This window comes from Botryllus schlosseri, chromosome 11 (assembly GCF_051294905.1).
Source record: "Botryllus schlosseri isolate E-star chromosome 11, Bs_hap1, whole genome shotgun sequence".
Classification (NCBI taxonomy): domain Eukaryota; kingdom Metazoa; phylum Chordata; class Ascidiacea; order Stolidobranchia; family Styelidae; genus Botryllus; species Botryllus schlosseri.
The window spans coordinates 17,965,399-17,987,514 of NC_137246.1; the positions used below are offsets into that span (position 1 = coordinate 17,965,399).

At 40.7% G+C, this 22,116-nt stretch overlaps 2 protein-coding genes and 1 long non-coding RNA gene across 3 annotated transcripts; 2 read left to right on the forward strand and 1 right to left on the reverse strand.

The window, feature by feature from the left end:
* Nucleotides 1-1,566: 1,566 nt before the first annotated feature.
* On the forward strand, nt 1,567-14,959 carry LOC145449466 (synaptogenesis protein syg-2-like). Its single transcript, XM_080327829.1, has 10 exons — nt 1,567-1,756; nt 1,830-2,021; nt 3,425-3,583; nt 4,045-4,173; nt 5,062-5,268; nt 6,090-6,224; nt 7,643-7,831; nt 7,896-8,017; nt 14,380-14,509; nt 14,655-14,959. The coding sequence occupies exons 1-10, from the start codon at nt 1,675-1,677 to the stop codon at nt 14,942-14,944; spliced, it is 1,635 nt and encodes a 544-aa protein (XP_080183955.1). The 5' UTR covers nt 1,567-1,674; the 3' UTR covers nt 14,945-14,959.
* Nucleotides 14,960-18,897: 3,938 nt separating this feature from the next.
* Nucleotides 18,898-20,508, forward strand: LOC145449464 (uncharacterized). Its single transcript, XR_013918265.1, has 3 exons — nt 18,898-19,026; nt 19,964-20,026; nt 20,170-20,508. It is a non-coding gene; the product is annotated as an uncharacterized LOC145449464 (long non-coding RNA).
* A 108-nt stretch (nt 20,509-20,616) lies between these two features.
* Nucleotides 20,617-21,885, reverse strand: LOC145449462 (pyrroline-5-carboxylate reductase 3-like). The gene is made up of 6 exons (XM_080327827.1): nt 21,727-21,885; nt 21,527-21,672; nt 21,353-21,463; nt 21,065-21,289; nt 20,905-20,997; nt 20,617-20,836 (listed from the first exon to the last, which is right to left on the reverse strand). The coding sequence occupies exons 1-6, from the start codon at nt 21,815-21,817 to the stop codon at nt 20,666-20,668; spliced, it is 837 nt and encodes a 278-aa protein (XP_080183953.1). The 5' UTR covers nt 21,818-21,885; the 3' UTR covers nt 20,617-20,665.
* Between the last annotated feature and the right edge of the window lie 231 nt (nt 21,886-22,116).

Consider the following 22,116-nt stretch of genomic DNA (forward strand, 5'->3'; position numbering starts at 1 on the left):
TAGTTATCGATAACCCTGTGTGAACGGAACCACGCCAACCCGCTACCTAAATTATATTCATCGATACTTTCGTAAAATCAAACTGGCAACTCCGTATCCACTGCGCGCGAAGCGCGACGAAAATTCTGGGCTTTACCCAACTTTTATGAAAATTAATTGTTGATACTCCGCGAAAACAGCCCCGAAATTCCTCAGGCTATCTTTCTGATTGGAAGATTGAACTACTTCTACTTGACAAACTGAAAATAGCGAAAAGTAAGTAAGTAGATCCCAAAATATTTCGAAGTAGAAGTAGAAGTAACGAAAATCAGATCTACTTGAGTAAGTACCAGAAGTAGAGGAAAACTACTTGAGTACTTCGAAAAAGTAGAAGTACTTCGTTAATGACCACCTCTGCATACGTTATGGCGATTCTATATTTTTTATATAGCAGACAGGAGGTCACGAAATACCATCATGTTAAGGAGTTATACCAACGGGCCCTGCAGTTTCCAAGACACCTCACTCAGCTCTACCGGTAAATCTGATTACGTGAGCAGAGAGGATAAGAAATAGATAGCAATATATATGCAATTCCCGATCTTATTGACCGATTTTATCATGAATTTTCGAAAATTTTCGCGCCTCGCGCAGGCCCACTAAGCAGGATACAAGTCATTTCGTGGAAAAAGCGAACATGGTTATGGGGGGTTGGTTTATCACCCTATGGGATCCCCAGACCCTTTGCGGGACCTGACGAAGTGTTGTTCCATTCCAGCCAACGGATATACGCCCGAAGATGTTTAATTATAATATTGAGGGGTCCTACCTTTTCAAACACACCTCACTCAGCTCTACCTGTAAATCTGATTACGTGAGCAGAGAGGATAAAAATTGACAGCAACATACATGCAATTCCCGATCATATTGACCGATTGAATCTTGAATTATAGAAAATGTTCGCGCCTCGCGCGTTTAGGCGAGAAAAGCCCCGCAGAAGTTCGATTCATCAACATATGGGGGGCCCAAGACCAATGTTTTGGGGGGGCTGGCGAAGTGCTGTTACGGTCCTGCATGGAAGAATTAAAAGTATATAATATACCTTGGTTAATGTTCTGCAGTGCTGATACTTTCATACAGTGTCTTCTAACAGGGTCTTGAAAGGCTTGTATAATATCTCGACCATAAAGACGAAGATCTCTCTTATCGCGTATTGGAATGTCATGTTTAGGTAAACTCAATAGCTCATTATGCAATTTTCACTGTATCCGATGTTTCTGCGATTTACCACGAATTTATGCCATCAATGGAGAATCGCTCACAAGGAAGCAGCATTCGCCAAGTGCCTAATTCACTGAATGTCGTATGTCAAATGTCAATATCGATGCATTACTTTCACACTAATCATAGATATTACATTTATTAATGATGAATTTACCAGCTGTAGAAGTCACTGGTAACCATGCAAGTAATCCATTGGCAATTGATTGGATAGATAATAATTCGGGGAAATCAAACGAACGACAGTAGTCAGATCAGAATATGACGATTGCATGTATCAAGACGATCTAGCGTTGATAACATGGCATTTAACAAGAAGGTAAACATCAGAAACATGGATGAAATGGTGACTGCAGAGTTACTAAATGCTATACCGATTAGTATAGCGGCCACATTTAGCGCGAAGCGAACAACATGAAAGACTTTCAGTTAATGACTTTGTCAGTCCTAATATGGATTTGGCTGATAATTTTGTGTAAATTTGACAGCAGGGCAGGTAAGACACATTTTAGCTTTTGATAGATATGTATAATTGTATATGCCGTGAAGTTCAATACGTTTCTCAACAGGGGCTGAGTTACTCTGTAGCTTAAGCAATCCGGACGATTGCAGCTGTGTGACTATATCACAAAATCCCATTTCGGCGAAGGCGGTGTACGAAGATAGCACAACTTTGACGTGCAGAGTTCAAAATGTAGTGGGTCACGAAGTTCAGTGGACAAAGGGTGGTGTCGCTCTTGGATCGAAGCCGGAAATACCAGGCAAGAGAATACAGCGTTGACTTCGATTTGATATATAGCTCGGATGATTATGGTATGGTGTGGTGTGGACGAATCACGAATCTTGATATCACACTGTTTAATAACAACCAGATTTTCTTATATCAATATCTTATCATCGAGGTGGGGTTCTGATCTGAAAGACTACTCCAAGTCGTTTCGGCACCTTCCTATTTTTCATTGTATCGCAGTCTTGTAATTTTTGAAATAAGGAAATTCTGTGGCTAAACATTAGGGTTACCATACGTCCTCTTTTAAGAGGACTTGTCCTCTTTTTTGACTTTTTTGAAAGTGTCCTCGGAGGACGCCCTTTTGTCCTCTTTTTTGAGATTTTGTCCTCTTTTTTGAAAATTTCGGTTGGATTTAGAGCAAATCGCGAGTGATATGCCATGAATTAGCACAGAACTGACGCTCCGGCGGGTGTTGCGGAGTGAAAAACGGGTATTTTAGCTGTGGGCGGAAAGATGACCTTTTTTCAGTCATCCACCTAGCTATGCGGGAAGAAAAACGGTATTTTGAGCTCTGAGCGGAAAAGATGACCTATTTTTGATTTTTTTTAGTCAACCGATCACAAAGTGGGAAAAATTCACCGGTTTTTGAGAATTATTCTCCGGTTTTGCAAGTCTCAAATTTCTGAAAAAGTGTCCTCTTTTTAGATTTCCAAAATATGGTAAGCCTTGAACTTGAAGACTGACTTAAAAAATATAGACATCACAAGGCATAATACTCGGCATTATGATGTTATAATCTGGACAGTGATACAGAAGTTCTATTGGATGTCGACTATTGTTCTAGAAATATATTTCATCTAGATGGAAATCGCGAATCACAATTTGTAAATTGCCTTTGATTACCGTATTCAAATTCTCAATTATTCGCCAATATATGAACGAATGTAATACAATGGTGTACATCTAGCACAGGTTCTTAACAGGTGTTCCACGGAACACTATATGCCTTCCCTAAGCCAGTATCAGGGGTTCTGCGGAGGTCAAGACACGTATCACTCAACTCATGCATGTGGTTTGTGATGATACGCCAGTCTTGGCCACCATTGGTTGCAGGTAATTACTAATTAGGCCCAATCAGTAGTCCAATTGTGAATGTTGGGTATTACGAGGGTGCAGTGGCACATATACGCAGGGCGGTTGGGGTTCGAAATCGAAACCCCGTCCTTCTGAAATGGCAATTCTATCTTCAATATTTGGAAGCTCATTAGTTAAGTTATTGGTATAACGCTGTCGCGTTTCGATCAAATTTGGGGTTCAGCGAAGGCTCTCAGCTTAGCGTAAGTGTTCCGCAGATTAGTAAAGGTCAAGAACCACTGATCTAGCATCATCATATAGCACGTTCATTCAATCCTTTGACCTACTGTCTTGATCCAGGTTATCCAAGGTATCACATGTCGGATAACTCAGAAAATACGTTATCGGGTAACTACGATTTGGAGATCACAAATCTTCAATTGGATGACGAGGACGTTTTCCAGTGTCAAGTTACAAGATGCAATATTCAGTCAGCGAGTGCTTACCTGACTGTCCTTGGTGAGACCTCGATTAAAAGTAGGCCTAGGCTTAAGCTATTTATCGCTTAGGAAATAACTCGGCAATTATGTATTCCTAATTTGACTGCGCACGATTGGTTTTAGATTTCGTACTCCAATTGGGATCGCGACCCCATCGTATAGCATTGAACGATTAAGTCGTACGGATTTCATAAAGTGATACTGCAATTTTAAAGTACAACATTACAGTGAGGATGAGGACTCGTGGGCCCGCAATCTTGCCACACCTTACTTCAGACCCATTATGTCCTACCAGGTTATCCTCAAGACCGAACAGTGAACATATATGGAACTATAGTATAATGCGCATATAGAACAGAACAGACAGTGCTGTATTACTCGACTTGACTCCCCGCCGCAGCCTGATTTTGTATTTGCCGGCGAACCACAACCATTAACCGATTAACGCAAGGATCTAATCAAGCTAATAACATTACGCAGTTCCTCCATACGGCCCTGTCGTGATTGGGGAACAAGACGGGTTATACAAAGTAATGGTGGAAGAGCCAACTCAAATAACGTGCGAAGCGTGGAATGCCAAGCCAGCGGCCGATGTTGCTTGGTATAAAGGTACATATTTTTTTAAAGCTTTAGGGCAGAGGCGTGTAACCTGCGGTGCGTAGAGAAAAATATGCGACCCACGAATCAGTTTCAATGTTGAATGGTTTAGGGCCTGCAAAAGGGGTTTATAATTTATCTTCAATTTAATCGAGCCAAGCTCAGGTGGGTTAAGACAGTCCTCCGCAACCGGTGTGCAGCGGTGTAAATATTCAATATGTAACCTGGACAGTGGACATACTTTTTCCTACTGAAGAATTTGCAAATTTTAACGTTACACTTACAACAGCTATCTAGAGACAATAACCGAATCCAAATTTCAGACTGATTATTGTGCAATTGCGCATCTTTGGCGTTTTTGTACGTCACAATTGAAGTGCTGTAGTATAAGCCTGACTAAGTGGGTTAAACCATAGTGTTCTTAGAACACTATGGTTAAACGGCAACGGTCCATCAGCGCGTTTTCAGTAAGCATTTTGTTGACAATAGATAACTACCTGATGATCAAAACCAGAACGAGTGATAATGAGGTGATTATTTACCAGCACAAGCAGCTTTGCAAATTTCGAAGGATGTAGGCTAATTAACATTCCTCTCCTAATTTTGCAGAACTTATTGAGCGAATAAAGTCGTGCATCTTTTTTATTAATCAAGAACTTCGACTTTCTCTTTCAAACACCGAGCCAAACTCACAGCCAAGATAGTTATTTAAGACAAAATAAGTGTATATTCGGTGTTCCGTTTTGCGCGATTTTGACTGGCCTGGAAACTATAATAGAAAGTCTGTGTGCGACCCGTGGTTTCATTGCGGTATGTATAGATCACTTGCACACCACGGCTTTAGAATGCAATTTTCTTGTGTAATATACCTATCATCCTTAAATCTGTGAATATGTTTAGGAAATGACCAAATAAATGAAGGGATTGAAAAGAAAACTTGTGATTCGACAACATCCTTACAAAACAGCAGCGCCACCATTAATTTGACCCCAAATCCGGCAGACGATCAAGAAATGTATACGTGCATTATGAATAACGACGCACTTATCATCCAAAATCCAGAAATTATTTCAGCTCAGAAGACGGATATTCATCTTTACGTATTGAGTGAGTATAAGTGAGATTGTATTTCATAAGTAAAATGTAAATGTACGTCCTAACAGTTTAGACTTAATGACGGAGCTAGTCAGTAACTGTAAGTATTTCTACTTTATCGATGTACTCGACTGCCGGGTTCTGCCTATTCGCACTTCTTACTCAAGTGGTTACATGTTTTGAACTATTTCCATGTGCTTTTACTTGACTAGTTTCTATGCATAGCTACATACTTTTTTAAAAATTTGGATTATAAAAAGTAAAAAGTAGTATTGTGATGGTCTGCATCACTTTCATGTTTGAAATCCTCATAAGAGACTGCGTGAGATAGATATCACTGTGACTGCTGAATATTGAAAATTTTAGTAGCGTCATTACTCATTTTCTGTTAGTCGCGAACACGCATCTTGCAATTTCGAAAGGAGCCATGCCAATTAGCTGCCAAAATTGTAACCTTGACAAAATTTACCATCCGAAACTACTTACTTCAGTACTTTACAGATCTTTTACTTTCTACTTCCACTAGAAATATATTTGTGACATGTATTGGAAATAGCTATTTTTACTTGTAATTGAGTTGCAATATCCAGTGTTACTTCTACTTCTTATTGAGTAGCAACGATGACTACTTTGACATCCTCGGCTTATTAGTGGGGTGTGATGATGAGTAGGGTTAAGACCCGAAAGCTATAAAAGGAGATAGACCGATACCATACTCTATTTATATAATCTTATGCGTTTGATATTTAATGTGCCTCATTGCCTAGGCACGTCAAGCGTTCGGGGATCATATGGTTGCTCAGGAAAACGTGAATGCTTCGTACTATTTTCAGTTCCTCCAAGTCCACCATTGCTCTCCGGTTATGACGCGAACGTAGAGAAAATCACAATCCAAGAACATCAGAAGCTTTCTATTGAGTGTTCATCTAAAAACGGAAAGCCCGCGCCTTCGATTCAATGGCTTCGAGGTATAGTTTGGATCAAGTCATGTTTGCCGCTCCGTCCGATGTTGAGATTTTGAATATGCCACAGAAGCGTCGCATTTCTGTACGTATTCGGTTAGTCATAACTTCATGATTACGCCCGGGAGCTATTACCGCGTATTTCATATGTAGGCCCTATATAGGCCTACACCAGATTCTTTCGATCTGTGCAATCGATCAGTATTTGAAACGTCGTTCATTTCACGTTTTCTTACTGCGGTGATGGGCTATGAAGTCCCGATATAGACCATACTATACTGCCATAGCCTAATCCTATACAGCGACGCATTTATAACCGCAATATGTTGGGAGGTAAAATGCACAGCTGAACGGGAAATTCATTCATTTTAACTGCTGGTGTAATATTATTAATGTTATAAGTTATAAATATTGAGCCCTGTCGATATCGGTTCGAAAATGTAATACCGAGTCGATGTCACACTTTGAAAGAAATATCGGTATTGGACGGCAGGCCGTGTTATTTTTGGCATTTTTCAGATTTTATTTTGGGCAGATTTGGCATCGCCATGAATTCATGTTTATAGACTCGAATTAGCCATGTAAACTGCTTCAGTTTGGTCTTACTTATGAAACGAAAGTCACAAAAAATGCAGTATCCGCACTCTGCCATCAAACAGCAAGATTTAAATCCGAATTGAAAACGATGTTGGAGACCGAATTTATCCGATACAAAACCGAGTGCTTCTGCAATATCTATTCTCAATAGTCGAATCATTACGCGTAACATTACCGGCATTCACAAAGGTCACAATACTTACAATAACAATTCAAAAATGTTTCTGATACGTTTGGCCAGGGATATCTAGAACTAGGAGTTCTAGATATCCCTGGTTTGGCTAGCAGCCATCACCACCCAATCAATGATTAGAAATCTTGAGGGAATTTAATAATCAAACAAAATAATATGAAAAATTATCCACCCGGCAATGAGAACTAGGAAACGACTGCATGTATATATGTATGTATGGTGCGTATAGATCTGGAGGCCGTTTGCACAAGCAGTGTTATTTTCTGCATATGCCAAAAATAGCTTATTTTTGGCATTCCAAATTTTTTATTTTTGGCAGTTTTGGCATTTGGTTCCCGAAATGTCAAAATTAACACGGCCTGCCTTATCAGTATTGGCCTTATAATGTACATTATACAAGTCTAACAATGGCTGAAAAGCTATTCAAATCAATGCTCTAAAGTTTTGAAATTGCGCTTTATAAGCTAGATGCCATATCTTTTGAATATCGACTGAATATATCGGGGTTTAGGGTGAAGGCGTTATTGGTTTTATCGATATCGGCTAAAAAATCCGATATCGCTCGGGCTCTTGTTATAACATGAAAGGTTTAGGCAACTGAATCTGTATGAGCATTTATTCCCACATTCAACAGACAACGAAATTATCACTGATGGTGTTATACAAGAATTATCTCCCACTGACGAATACCAAAGAACGAACGTATCCGCTTATCTGACTTTGATAGGAAATTTATCCAACAACAACGTTGTATATACCTGCTCCGTGACCAGCGAATCCATCGCGACACCTTATACAATATCATTTATTCTTGAGGTATCAGGTAATAGTCGGTGTCTATATTGCAAATGATATACAACGGAATAATAAATCTTTCGGCATTTTAGCTCCGATAAGTCCTGCTTCAATAGCCGTTATCAGCGTAATGGTAATTGCATGCCTGGGTTTATTGCTACTTTTTCTTATCGTACTGCATAAAAGGAAGAAGCATCCCGCTGAGCACGATTCAGTAAGTCTCCTGTATTGTATGTATAAAGCTACTTTTTCAATATTTGTTCGCCTTTTGCTTTATTTTTTGCAGAATGAGTGTTGTACGTCTTAAAGTTGACGGGCTTACATAAGTTATCGCCACAGTTCACTGGGGACATTTCAATAGCTCTTTTCTTTATTTAAATAGTATATTCATATTGAAATGAACCCGAATATTTTCGGCTGACACTCGTCAGGGGTAATCGTCAGCAACTAGTAGAGAATTGGAAAGAACATTGTATATCAATGTTCTTTCCAATTCTCTACTAGTTGCTGACGATTACCCCTGACGAGTGTCAGCCGAAAATATTCGGGTTCATTTCAATATGAATATACTATTTAATTGTATATTGAAGTTCTGTACCTCCAAGAAGCTCTTTTCTTTATTTTATATATATTTTTTTCCAGCGACTTGCGACCTTTGTATTTCGAGAACAAAGGCTGTGAGGTTTGACGACAGACCCGGTCTAGTGTATGTATTCAGTATAGCCTACAATAATTCGTTCTCCGAGGGGCCATTGCAACAAAGTTACTGGATCCGAATCGTTACCTTGTCAACTGTCGGCAAATCGCTGTATAATAGACCTAATGCTGAGAGTCGCAACATTTCTGACCGCAAACAAGTTAGAATTACTAATAAGTTTACAGATGACTGATTCTGAACACATCACATTCAGCTTTGCATTATCTGCGAACAGTTAACTTTGCCATCTCCCATAGAGATTACAGGATCAGGATTTTGGGTTCTAAACGGACAGTATAATCCAGCAAGTTTTTTCGGCATATTTTTGCATTGTACCACAATTTCCGAGAATTCTTGGCAAACATCAATAGGTATCACTATAGAAAAATATCGATTGCAGGGACAATAGATGGTTGGAAACAGTATCCGGATTGGATCAGGGTTCCATTTTATGTCATGATCCTTACATTTCTAATGCGATTACTAAGCATTGGCAAGGGCCGTTCTAGAGTAGTGCTCTTCAACCTTTTTGGAGTGGTGCCCCCTTTAAACTTGTAGCTCTACATCATCACTGCCATCTGACTGTCACATTGCCAGATTTGGGTCCAACTACCAGAGATGAGCATGGATTAGGATTAGGATTTGAAAAAACAGGATTTGTGAACTTTTTTCGGATTTGGATTGGATTAGGATTAGAGATTTTTTCTGAATGGATTAGGATTTGGATTGGATTTACCGATTTTCCGAGAGATTGATTTGCCGTGTTGCTAATGGCGACAAACTTTATTTTCATCAGCTATTAATTTACTCATGGTTACTCAGTTATCTTGAATCGAGGGAATCGTTGGTAGTGAAAGAAAAATTTCCAATCCCTCCCACCCATAAATTAGCATTTTTTCTGAATTTCCAGTTGGAATCGGATTAGGATTGGACATGGACTTGAATATAATAAAGTTATGGATTAGGATTTGGATTTGGATTAGGTCATAGAAATTCCAAATCCGCTCATCTCTGCCAACTACTACTCCTACTTATGTACGCCAACTAAAATTTAGTCATCACTAGGGCCATTTAAAGTCATTAAAGTCATACTTTTTTCTATGCATTAGTAAGTCGTGAAATCAATTTTAACGCGAAAACCACGTCCCTATGGGCATAGGCGCCGACTTACGAGGTTACGAGGTGGCGCAGCCACCTCGTGACCATATTTACGAGGTGGCGGCCACCTCGTACAAAATGCTCAAACGCCCAATGGATTTGTGACCAGTAATTAGTAATCAGGCGAATCGATGCGACCTCGTTAGAGACGTCTTCGATTTCGATACGCGCGTGTGCCAGGCGCGTAGCCACGGGTTTTCGGGGGTCGAACTTCCCTACTTGAAACGCGAAACCCCGTCATTTTGAAATGGTCATTCTAACTCTTGCAATTGCAACTTGCAATTCAATAATTGTGGAATCAGTGTTCCGCGCGGCGGGTTTGCGACAAACGTGTTGTCAATTAGCGTGAAGAATCTGTGATGATCTCCCGCTGAGATGGTCGCGAAATTAGGTCATTCATTCCCGTGCGCGGGGCAATCGTGGCTAGCCTGATTTATCGCATCTCCATCAAGCCTGGTTCCGTAAGCTTCAACAATCGCATCTGCAATGGGCCCGATTCACACTATACCATCGCTTAACTGCGCAATCGAATCTGCATTGGCGGCTTCAGCCTGATGTGCACGATATCATCGCTGGCTTACACAATACCATCTGCAATATGCCTGGAGTGAAAGATATCATTGCTGGCCTATGGCCTAACTATCGCGTCTCGGACCTAGCATGCTTTGGTTCCTGTCTCTCGCTGGTTTCGAGACAATGCGGCCGAGTTTACGCTAATTAGTTATTGTTTTATGTCTAATTGAATAAAAAGCGACACCGCGAACCTGAATAAAATCAAATCGCTGCAAACAGACTTTAAAGTGCGAGATTGATTCGTGCTAATGCTTGAACGTAACGACCAGAAGATGTGTTGTGTATCATGTCTCGAGTTCTGAAATACGACAAAGGTTTGAAATCGGTGCAATCAAGTTCGGACATTTTGGTTTGCGAAAACTGTAGCCGAGACTGCGTAATACTCGCGCGTATTTACCGTAATTGTTCACCAGAGATCAGTGACTCGCTAATTGGCAGCACTCCCGGACTCTGGCAAGCTTATCATACGCCTAAAATCGTCGATACGAAGAGATTATATGGTCGCCATTTACGCATGTACTTGGCCCCTAATTGAATTGATGCTATATTGGTAAATTTGAAAAAATCCAAATCCCCCTAATTTTTCGACTGGCCACGCGCCTAGCGTGTGCTGAGAAACACCATCCTAGATCTCCTCTGCCGACCAAGCGCCCAAATATACGTTCTGCTTTTCTGAAATCTAAATTATGTGCACCCTTATTCTTTCACAAAACCATTCATGAGCTAGCTAGCTTCGTGATAGGTAATCGGAGCGCGGAATTGGAGGCTGTGTTGGTGTGTCCCTGCAAATTGGAATAAATTTATTCGCAGATTCGCTTTGCCCGTGACATTAATCGGGAGATGCAGCAATACAGCTTGAACACCGATATAATGAGCAAACAATTGTCGCGACGAAAGCCACTAAATACAGTGTCACACTCAAAACCGATTCGTGGCGATACTGATTAGATTACACGCTTTCTTATTTGCCATCATCCATATTTCTTGTTATCTACTTGATACATTCGTACTCCGAAATTGTCGCACAAAGTCATTTTTCAGTCTTGCTGTCATTATTAACGTGATGCATCACAAGATTATGGGTGGCACAAATTCTGATTTTATTCGATTCGTTTGAACAGGGAAGCTTCTACATTCCGATAAACTTGATGATTTCTGGATGTACTCGTATCGATAACAACATTATCGAATATTAAACTATTAGGCATTAGATAGACAGTGGATTTTTATTGGTAAGATCGCGGCATGCGTCCGAAGGTGGAATTAATTCTAGACCAAGGGTGGCCAACCCGCGGCCGTAGAACGAAATTTGTGCGGCCGTCAACACGTAATTCAATTAGTATGCGTTTGGCGGCCGTCGACATATATATTGAATTTACAAATTGACCGATGTACTCCCGAAATGCTTCTCTAACTTGAATCAGGAAATGCACCAATGTTTTAATCATCAAACAATTGCCGCGATGCGAGTTGGTCAACGCGAAGGAAGAAACCGCAGAGACAATTATTGATTGGCTGCGCAATTTCGTGTTTGTAATCATCATTATTGTCTGCCTGTCGAGAGTTGGCGTGTGTTACATGCGTAGTGTATTTATTTCGTTAGTCACACTGGGCATTGCGCGTGAATAACATCGATGCAACTGCAGATTCCGTCGGACGGACTGGTAGCGCAGGCACTTCAACACTTCAAATAATCGTACCGTTTTAAGATTCCATTTACCCGTAATTTTCCGAATATAGTGCGCCCCCATGTATAATACGCACCCTTAAATGACGTGTATATTCTGGGTAAAACCTGCACCCATGTATAGTGCGCACCCGGCATTCGCAGTACATGAGTACATGAATAGTTGCGATTTAGTATTCGATGTTGTTCTGTTTTGCGATGTCACTGTCGAACAATCATGACATATTGATCGCTAATCATAATACAATTAACGGCATTGTCTCTAAACGAGAGAAGATAGTAGCCAAAGCCTGTGAGGTCGGCGATGCGATAGTTCAGGCTAGCGACACACGACATCTTGCGCACGAGGCCTATTACAATTACAGATGCGATTGCTCAGGCCAACGGTTATGTCGGGCGCACGAGTCCTGTTGGAGATGCGACTGATTACGCAAGCGATTACATCTTGCGAACATGGCCTCTTGTGTATGCGATTGTTCAGGCCTGTCGTTGACGCGATAAATCAACAAGGATTGCCGCGCATGCTTGTAGCAATCAGCGACCTGATTTCGCTCGCGTACAAACTGCAAACCAACTCTATAAAAGATCGCGTGCTTTGCAGACGACCCTCGTTAATTATAAACACGCTTTTCGTTAATTGGCACACGCTTCTCTACGTGGCAGCGCGTTACACTCTATAATACGAATTACGGGGCCCAATGGCTAGAGGTGATGCGCGATTTAAACAAACATGAAGAAAGGTGTGATTTCAAGTTTTTGATCGAGTTTTTTTTTTCAAGGCTTGCTGTACCCATGCATAATACGCACCCCCTATTTTAGGGCAAAAAATCGGTAAAACTTTGCGCATTATACATGGAAAATTACGGTAATATATCGACTGCATGGTTTGATGTTAATGAGTGCAAGGTCAGTATTAAAATGTCACGCGAATGGTTTAACACTGCACGCACACCACCGGCATGTAGTAAAGTGCGTTTTCGTGCGACCATGACGTCATCGATATGGAACAATTATGACGTCACAAGACTTCGCCACCTCGTAAAAAAATAAAAGTCGGCGCCTATGCCTATGGGGTATATTAAGAAAGTTATAAAGTCATATAAAGTCATATTTTCCTGGTTAGGTCATATTTGAGTCATAAAGTCATATTGTTGTATACTTTAAATAAAAAGTGCCAATTTAAGCGGTGAAGCAATTAAGCACTAAGAAAGTAAGGCAATTTCTGATTGAACGAAGGCAAGCTGTAAGGTTAGCCTACATAACATTACAGTCACAGACCTATGAGGTCACACATTGCATTATGAGGTCACACATTGAATGGTCTTGCTACTTTACTTCTGTGCACTGAAGTAGGACGTCATTTGAAGTTCAGTCAGTGGGTAGGCAGGCTAAAAAGCTATATCTTGGTCTACTTATATACAAATACATTTTGATTTGAATAAACTAGTATTTACGGTATTTACTATAATAAATAATTGAAGAATGGGTCACCGAAATATGCCTCCACTACAACAATATTTCAAATGGAAAGTTGTACGTACACACCATCAGAGAGGCTAATGCTGATCTAAATGCCCTTGATTTCAGAAAAGATCCGCTTGAGCTCAAAAATTACAAAGAAGCGATTGGACAAAAACGATGTGAAACAAATTATGGAGCTACAAATGCAAGACATTTTACCAGCGCTGTATGCAAAACTGCAGAAGTGTCAACCCACATCAGCGTCTGTGGAGCGCTCATTTTCCTCACTAAAGTCATTTTACGTCCAAATTGTCACTTTAAAGACTCCAACATTCTACATTACATGAAACTGTACTACAACAGTGGTTTAAAATGAAAATGGATGCGTATTACTGTCATGTTGTGTATGTTTTACTCGTCAGTTCCATGAGTGACGTTGGTTACATGTAAAAATACACTATTTTCACATAAAGTCATATAAAGTCATATTTTCCTAAAAATAAAGTCATTTTTTAAGGTCATATAAAAATGGCCCTAGTCTTCACATCCACCAGACTGCCTTATATCGGGATGCTTACCACTAAATTTTTATTTATTGAGTAAAAAAGCTTAGCAGCGCCGCGCGTCACATGATCACGGCCATTACGGAGGCTGATCAGCCTACTAACAATGTCGACACGCATGGAAGCTTCACCCACAGGATGGAAACCACTGCTTTAGAGTGTCATGTGTCTCGTGCCCGCCGGTGCATGCTTTTGCACTGGTACAGTCCATGCAAATTTTGATGAATCCTACGGTGTGCCTTGCACACCGGTTGAAGAGCACTTCTCTATAGAGAACCAGCAATACAGTGGATAAATAACACGAAAACGCCAGTGATTAATAATTCAAGCAATCGTTGGACCGGCGCTATAGCACGGAGTTTTGCAATGTCGTTATATGCGGATTGTGAATTTATATAATACTTTTACAATTTGCATTATACTTTCAAACGTATTAGGCGATCTCCGGTACCACCATAAAGGCATCAAGTCCAGACTCTTCGAACAAATTGTCTCCGACAGAGAGTGTTGAGAGTGTTGAGAGTGCTGACTTGGCTTCAAGCGATCGAAGCCAGTCGTTGTCAGCAGGTAAATAAGGAATGAGTAGTAAGCACGCATATCTTCGTGAAAATATAGATCACGAATCATGGTTTTCTGCCGACCGATACCTTAACTTGTACGAAGTATAGCTATGTGCTACTATTATGCTAACGACACAGTTTCGTTTTCTCAGTTATTGAATTCATCCCCGGGACAACCAATGCTGGATTCGAGTCCATTGATACCTCTTATTCAACAAACGAAATATCGTCGCGTTGTCCGGATATAGCTAGCTTGACTTCAAGAAGTGATATCGGCTCCACCGGTTCGATGGGTTTGCCAAGAGATGGAGACTTTTTTTCGTTATCATCGTCCTTGAGAAGATCGAATCGGGGATCCCCAGTAGACGAAATCTCGGAATATTATGAAATACTGTGGACAGACTCGTCAAAAGATAAACCCGCAACCGATATTTATATATAGAAGCTAGATATGTATTGGCCTTTTCGTGCGTCGTGAATGTTATTATGGGATGGTGTGAACCTCTGAAAGGTTCAGGTTCGTGTGAACGCGAACCTTTTTGAATGGTTCTGTGTGAACACGAACGTGAACCTCATGACGTCACGTGACGTCATATTGCTAATTCCCACCCTACATTTCAGTGAAGTGATATGTATTAATGTACTAGGTAACTAGCGACGACTCGGGCTACATAATGCCACAGTGCTGAAGTACATACTGACTTTTTAAACATCGCTAAATGTATCAACTGGAGCAGTCAAATGATATAATAATCCCATAAATTCAATTTCCTCCGTTGCTTTGCCAACAATTTCAACGAGAACTTGCCAGGGTAAGCCTACGCCTTAACGGTTTAGGCCAGCTCGGACAATTTATTCGGCGTCTGAGTGTTACTACGTTGATGTTGAGCATAGTCAACGGGTTTTACCCCATTAACAAGTTATACAGCAGTAGCTAACACCCCAATTATACGGATTTGGTTTTTATGATACAATAAACGTATGGAATCAAGATGTAGCGTATTTTGCACATGATGTTGTGTGATTGACGGTCAAGCGCACACCATAGAGTCACTAAATATTTACAAACAGAAAGCTGGATAGTTCGAGCAGACTTTTGTAATAAAGCAGGTACAATTTTTGAGATTGTCAAAGTGCATACTCGTTCAGTGTAGATTTTTTTATGCTGCCAGTGACAGCGCTATACATAGAGTGGCACGCAGTTGAAATGCAATGAAGTTCAGCCAAATATGTTATGATGACGGTAAAATTGTAATATATGAAAAAGGTTCACAGTACAGAACCTACAAAGGTTCGTTTGTGAACGTGAACCTCTCAATTTCCTAGGTTCACACACAGAACGGGAACGTGAATCTCACGTTCACACCATCCCTAGTGATTAGCCCTGCATGGATTAGAAGCTACAACAGGAATTATCACACGATAAAACGCTGGTGACATCGGCTGACCACGCACCTGTTTAACGCGTTTGATTTCATAGTTTTACTAACTATATAGCTGTATTGCATTTTATTCGTTCCAAGCCGGTATATTGAGGACGTCAAGTTGAGACGTGCATTTGCAAAAAAGGACTTATTGTAATAGATTTGTGAATCATCGGCTCGATCTTGTGATAATAAAAATAAATGTCTGACCTACTGCTCCAAGCGACTAGGAATAGAATATATGTCAAAAAGCAGAGAGACAACCGGAGCATAATTAAAATTTATGATACAATATCTGTATTTGTTGATGCAGGGTGTGATCAGACCAGTTGACCCTACCCAGATTCATATCGGTCACACCCTGTCCTATACCGTTAAGTTCATTTATTGTTATTTCATGTGCCAATGATGTTTTCTTTACGGTTGGACAAATCAATAAATCTCTCTCTCTCTATGGAATGTAAACATTCTACAATTCAACATTCTATATTCAGTCCCTAGAAACTAAACTATCACCGAAGTGCGGCCTGTTCTACAGCCTTGGGCGCTTCATGCCAGCATCGGTTCTTCTGATACTCTTTAAATCCCTAATCCAATCGAAGTTACATTATGGCATCCTCTGTTGGGGGCTGCCAGTAAAACTGCACTAAAGCCACTGCAGAAACTACATCATAAAGTACTCCGAATCATAGCTAGGGCCCCAAAGGGGCCTGGGTGCCCATCCAATAAGTCGCTGCTGAAGAGATTCGGCGTCCTAAACATAGAAGATATGCGGAAACTAGAAATCGCCAAGTTTATGTATCAGTTTCACTGCGGTCGTTGCCCCGAATATTTCAATGACTTCTTTACCTCTGAATCAAAAGCGCACAAGTACAACACACGCGCGTCCACGTCGTCCAAATATCATATGATCTACCGAAAAGATCATCGCTCTATCAAATATGCCGGACCTGATGTGTGGAACAGTATCCCGCCAGCCATCCGACAGTCGACGAGCATGTCCACATTCAAGTCGAAATACAAGCAATTACTACTAAATAAATACAGTCCATCCTCAAGCTTACCGGACCACGACTGACCTATCGATCTCGCTTCCCATGACATGCCGCCCTATTTCTTGTCGCTTTCTTTTTCTATACTATCTTCTTTACTTTCATTCAGTGTGCATGCCTCCTCTTTACATCGCCTAGGCCAAGGTGGGTGTCAGATTCCATAGACTACTCCTTGTCGCTTCGACATCTTCCTGTCTTTTCATTGTATCGCATTTTTTGTGGTGTATTGAACTGATAAAATTGCTAATAAACCAATGATGATGATGATAATAATTATATCCTTAGGGCTATGCGTCATGCATCCTCAGGATTCCTCACGGAACAGCATGCTTGGCGAATGCTTGGCTTGGATAACAAAAGGTACAACTATGTGCCGCTTACTTACAGGACCGTAACCGCCGCACCAAAACCCCACAATTGGGGGGGGGGCGAGCTCGAAGGGTCCCAAAATTATCTCAGAAAAAAAATAATAATTTGTAATTGTTCTTCGAGCTGCGCGCGATTTTGCTCCGCTACATGTTTCGACTTAATATGAAATATCCCCCCATGTAAAATCGAATTTAATTGCCTATTTAATTTCTATAAATATGCATTTCTGGCCGGCCATTACCGTACCACGACACTCCGAGACATATACAGTTTCGACCAACAGATGAGACTTCGCAAAGTGTGCTGCCAACCCATCGGCGGTGCGAAAACCTTGGCAGAAAATGACCCCCCGCATGCTGGTCGAGACTTTTATATATGTATAGATATGTCCAATTGTCAATGTGTACAATACAATACAATACATTGGGTTATATTTTTCATCTGAACAAGTTACACACAATGTATAATGCGATAAGACACAATGCGATGTAACGAACAGATAGGAGGATGTCGAACGACACGCATCAGTAGCGATCCTTTACCCAAAGATCCACCTCGGCCTAGAATGCCCGATGTTACAGTTCTTTTTCGATGTTGATCTTTTTGAAGCAGCGGCCCTTTCTACTAGTTCTTTCCATTCCTTGCGAGTGCTTTCTTTCTTCGGGTCTTTTACTGGGCTTTTTTGTCGCCGTAAGAACGGCGACAGCGGGGGAAGAGGAGCCCAGATGAACCTCCGACGGGAATCGAATCGGATCCGCCTGATTGGTAGGCGCTTATCGTCACCACTACGCTATCTCAAATCGCCTAAACCCTCAGGGGCGGCCAACCCGTGACCCGCGAGGTAATTCTTCAAATTAGTTACAATAAAAAATTAACTTAGGTAGGTAATTTATTGTGAAATTGCAAGGCCTGCTTGCAAGGGATGTTGTTGGCTAAAATATCACGTACGCCGCATTGGCGTTGCCGGGGGCCAGCCACATTTTTCATAGATCTTCGTATATGACCATTAATTACTTTATTTCGTGGTATATTTCTCTTAGCATTGTGCGTGAGTTATTGTCAGTCGATTCTTGCTATAGATAACTAACTATAGTATAGGTACCCCTTCCTGAAAATTAAAAATACATCCAATTTACAGATTTGAGTCTGAATTTTATTCGCAATTATGAGAGAACGTGTCGTCCAAAAGGCGACTTCGCGTCGGCACTCGCAGAAAGATCGTTGACGATAACTTTGATATTTATATGTCCAAGTACCGAATAATCCTGTCAATCGTTAATTTGAAATTTCGGTTTCCGCGAGCCCCCAACATGTCCAGTCCATGAGCCCCGAATTAAGAACTCCTTACTAGCGCTAGCGTATATGCATCTGTATCCGTACATTGGCGTGAGTCAAAATTTGCATGACCATAAGTGACTCGAAGGTGGTGAATGAGTCGTTGATATCATTTAGCATTTGTTTTGTTATCGAAAAAATCGTTCTCTGTGGTAGTATCGATGTGGGTCATTGATCGTTTGATTGACGTTTCCGGGATATTCGCCAACAATGTTGTGTTTTGGTACCGAACGGCAGGAATAGGTGTGAACTGAAGATGCTACTTGCTCCGTTGCTCGCACTCGTTCTGGTTTCACAAGATATTTTTAGTGCTGAAATCTTGTAGCATGGGCGACGACGACAAGGTATGGTGACAAATGATGCAAAATAAATATTGAACCATTTCAGTTGTTTTAATTTGACCTCATCCTCCCCACCAATCCACCGTTGTCAACAAAATATTTTTACCTGGAAATAGCTATGAATAGATGCAACCATTTATATGAAAAGTTCTGCTTAATCATGAATACGTTGAGAGTTACGGTATCTGTAACCAAAATTGGGTCATTCATTTTTTACTTTAGAGAGTGTACTGGCTTTCGTTTTCTAAATGTTATCGAAAAGCATTTGATAAGTAGGCTACTGGCATATTCTCATCCGTTGAATATATCAGGATTTTTCTGCAATGAATAGACGAATGAGTCGAAATGATATGATATCACTTGTCAACAGTAAAGAGATATTACTACTTTTCCAGAGGCTTTACCTATTGACCCTGCATCATCGTGAATAAATATAATTATATATGCCGAAAGAGATTGAGCGTATTTGTAGTCATCAATCATTTTGTGTTAGACACTAAGATAGATGTTGCCAGTTCTAAATTAGCCACCATTAATTTACTGTTGAAAGGACACAACCTCTGGACCAAATCTACTTTTGAAATCATTTCAGTACTTTCCATTCTCAACTTCCACTTGAAGCATTTTTGACATGTCTTGCAAGTCACTACTTCTCATTATTAAGTAATAATGCTGACTAGTTGACCACCTCTTATCAAGTACCGAAATTTGATTGTGTTCCACATAATAAAAATATTTAGGAACAAAGGTTTCATGCCTTGAGTTCAAAAATACAATTTAAATGATTTTTGCATTTTAATACCAGCAGCACACTTACTCTTGCTGATTTGACCATCTCCCTCACTCCTTGCCACAACCTGGTTCTGCAATATTTTTCGTGTTGCGCACGTAGTTCCTAACCAAATTAACACGGTTCTGATTAATGAATCTACTCATTCAGCCAGACTTGAAAGATGCAATTGCAAACCATGCCTTGACCAGCGCCGCAGCGAACATAGTTGGAGTGAGTCGATTGAATTACTTCTATGTGCTTTATGAAACTGCAGCACCGGATTCCATGTCTGTACTGCTGTATTAATTTCACTTTCCTATCAAATATACTCTGTCAATGAAGCCTCCCATCACTAGTCTCGTAACATTTTCTAGAACTCGGACAAGATATCCGCAAGCCCTCTGGTTCAAGGATTTGTAATTGGATTCATTTGTGCACGATTCCCAGTCGGAATGTTTTTTGCTGCCGGAGGAGGCTTCCTCGGTGGCATTTTTCTTGAAGAGAACTTCAGATTACCAAATATCAAGGAACATGTGATGTCGTGGATGCCAGAGAAACGGAAAGACGATTAATAGATTAACATACACGTGACATGCAACGCTAGTTACTAAGCATAGTGTTCTATACTGTACTATTCGTCATTCTAGTGAAAATCCGATAATTTATTTGTATCAAATGCAATACACAGATTATGAAGGGTCATGATTGAAGCATTTTGAAGGTAACGGATGCGCAGCTACACACACACATTAAAAATTCACAGGTGATAACTGTACTAAATCAGTGTCTTGATTGAGCTGATCTCTATCATGTGACCTTACCTCACGTTATATACATTGAATGATACTGGCTAGACTTCGGAATCAAGTATTACTTCTTTAGCGGGGTACAAGTTGCATGCACTGCATCAATCAAAGCAGCACGGAACCCAGCTTTTTCAAGGGCATACAGACCACGTATCGTGGAACCGGCTGGTGATGCAACTGCATCCTTCAACTCTTCGGTGTGCTTTCCGGCTTCCAGTGCCAGCTTCCCTGCACCCTTGAACATGAAAAGGATATTATCTGTATTGATTTATAAAAATTATGCGCTATGCGATGACAGCGTACCAATGTTGCTCTTGATGCTAGCTCGATAGCTAGAGCTCTGGGAACTCCATGCATGACAGCGCCATCTGCTAATGCTTCAATTGCGATGAAAAACTGAAAAAATATCAAACGATGATTTTAATATCAACTGCCATGTATCAAATTAAACCGCTATTCTTACGTAAGCAGGGGAGCAGCCCATAATAGCACTAGCCCCACCAAAGTTTTCCTCTGGGAGGTCATAACATGACGCACAGACTGAGAGGGCACTCCGGATCATATTGTAATCTTCGTCAGTAACATCACTACTCCTGGTCATCAATATAGTTCCAGTTAGGCAAAGACATGGCGTGTTAGGCAAGGTTCGTACGATTTGACTGCGAGAAGGCGTGTGGTATTGCAGTGCCTATTTGAAAGAAAGGTTAACCAGTTTTTCTGTTGAACTTCTATAGCCTATGCTGTTGCGTACTTGCTCCATGTCAGAAACAGTTTTGCCACCCATGAGAGAGACAAATATTTTTTCGGAGAAATCATCTTTTGGTGCTTTTTTTCTCAACTCATTCATCACAACAGGAAACACCTGGAATATCAAGACTTCCAATTTAAGGTTTTATACTTCTATACCTACGCTAACTATACTTACGTATGGTTTCACTCCAAGAAAAATGATGTCGCAAGTAGTGAATACGTCAATGTTGTCTAATGTTACTCGCATACCCTCAGTTTGGAAAACCTTGAGCTTCCCTTCACTTCTATTGCTTACTAGGACTTGTTCAGGTGGCACAGCACCTGAAGTAGTCGAGTCTTGGTATTCTGATTATTACAGGTTAGTGCAATGCTTACCTCCTTTGACAATCCCCATAGCAACTGCGTACGACATGTTTCCACCTCCCACAAAGCCGATTTTGCACTCAGAAAAAGGTTTTCCCACCATAATGCGAGATTAAGCTCACTACATAAACTACAATGTTACCCTATTGGAGATGCATGCATAAGAAAAACTATATCCGAAAATGTGATTGCCTACCCTCTGCACATTGCAATTGGGTAAGGTGTAAGTGGAACTTTGATTGGCAGGGCATTTCAGCAAAAGATGCGCATCAACCGTTTATTTATCGATATTTTCACCGATTCGGAAACACAAGATTACAGCACAATGAAATACAGTACAGGCCCTCCATTGTCTGTGGTAATGGCACGGGCAGATAGACTGTTTGCATTCAAGCGGCATCG

Bases quoted from the DNA above. Each gene is read 5' to 3' on its own strand.
- LOC145449466 (XM_080327829.1), top strand. From the start codon at position 1,675: ATGAAAGACTTTCAGTTAATGACTTTGTCAGTCCTAATATGGATTTGG. The intron at 1,757-1,829 runs GTAAGACACATT...GTTTCTCAACAG, and splicing joins TAAATTTGACAGCAGGGCAG to GGGCTGAGTTACTCTGTAGC. The intron at 3,584-4,044 runs GTGAGACCTCGA...AACATTACGCAG, and splicing joins TGCTTACCTGACTGTCCTTG to TTCCTCCATACGGCCCTGTC.
- LOC145449462 (XM_080327827.1), bottom strand. From the start codon at position 21,817: ATGGTGGGAAAACCTTTTTCTGAGTGCAAAATCGGCTTTGTGGGAGGT. The intron at 21,464-21,526 runs GTAAGTATAGTT...TTGATATTCCAG, and splicing joins TTCTTGGAGTGAAACCATAC to GTGTTTCCTGTTGTGATGAA. The intron at 21,290-21,352 runs GTACGCAACAGC...TCTTTCAAATAG, and splicing joins CTGTTTCTGACATGGAGCAA to GCACTGCAATACCACACGCC.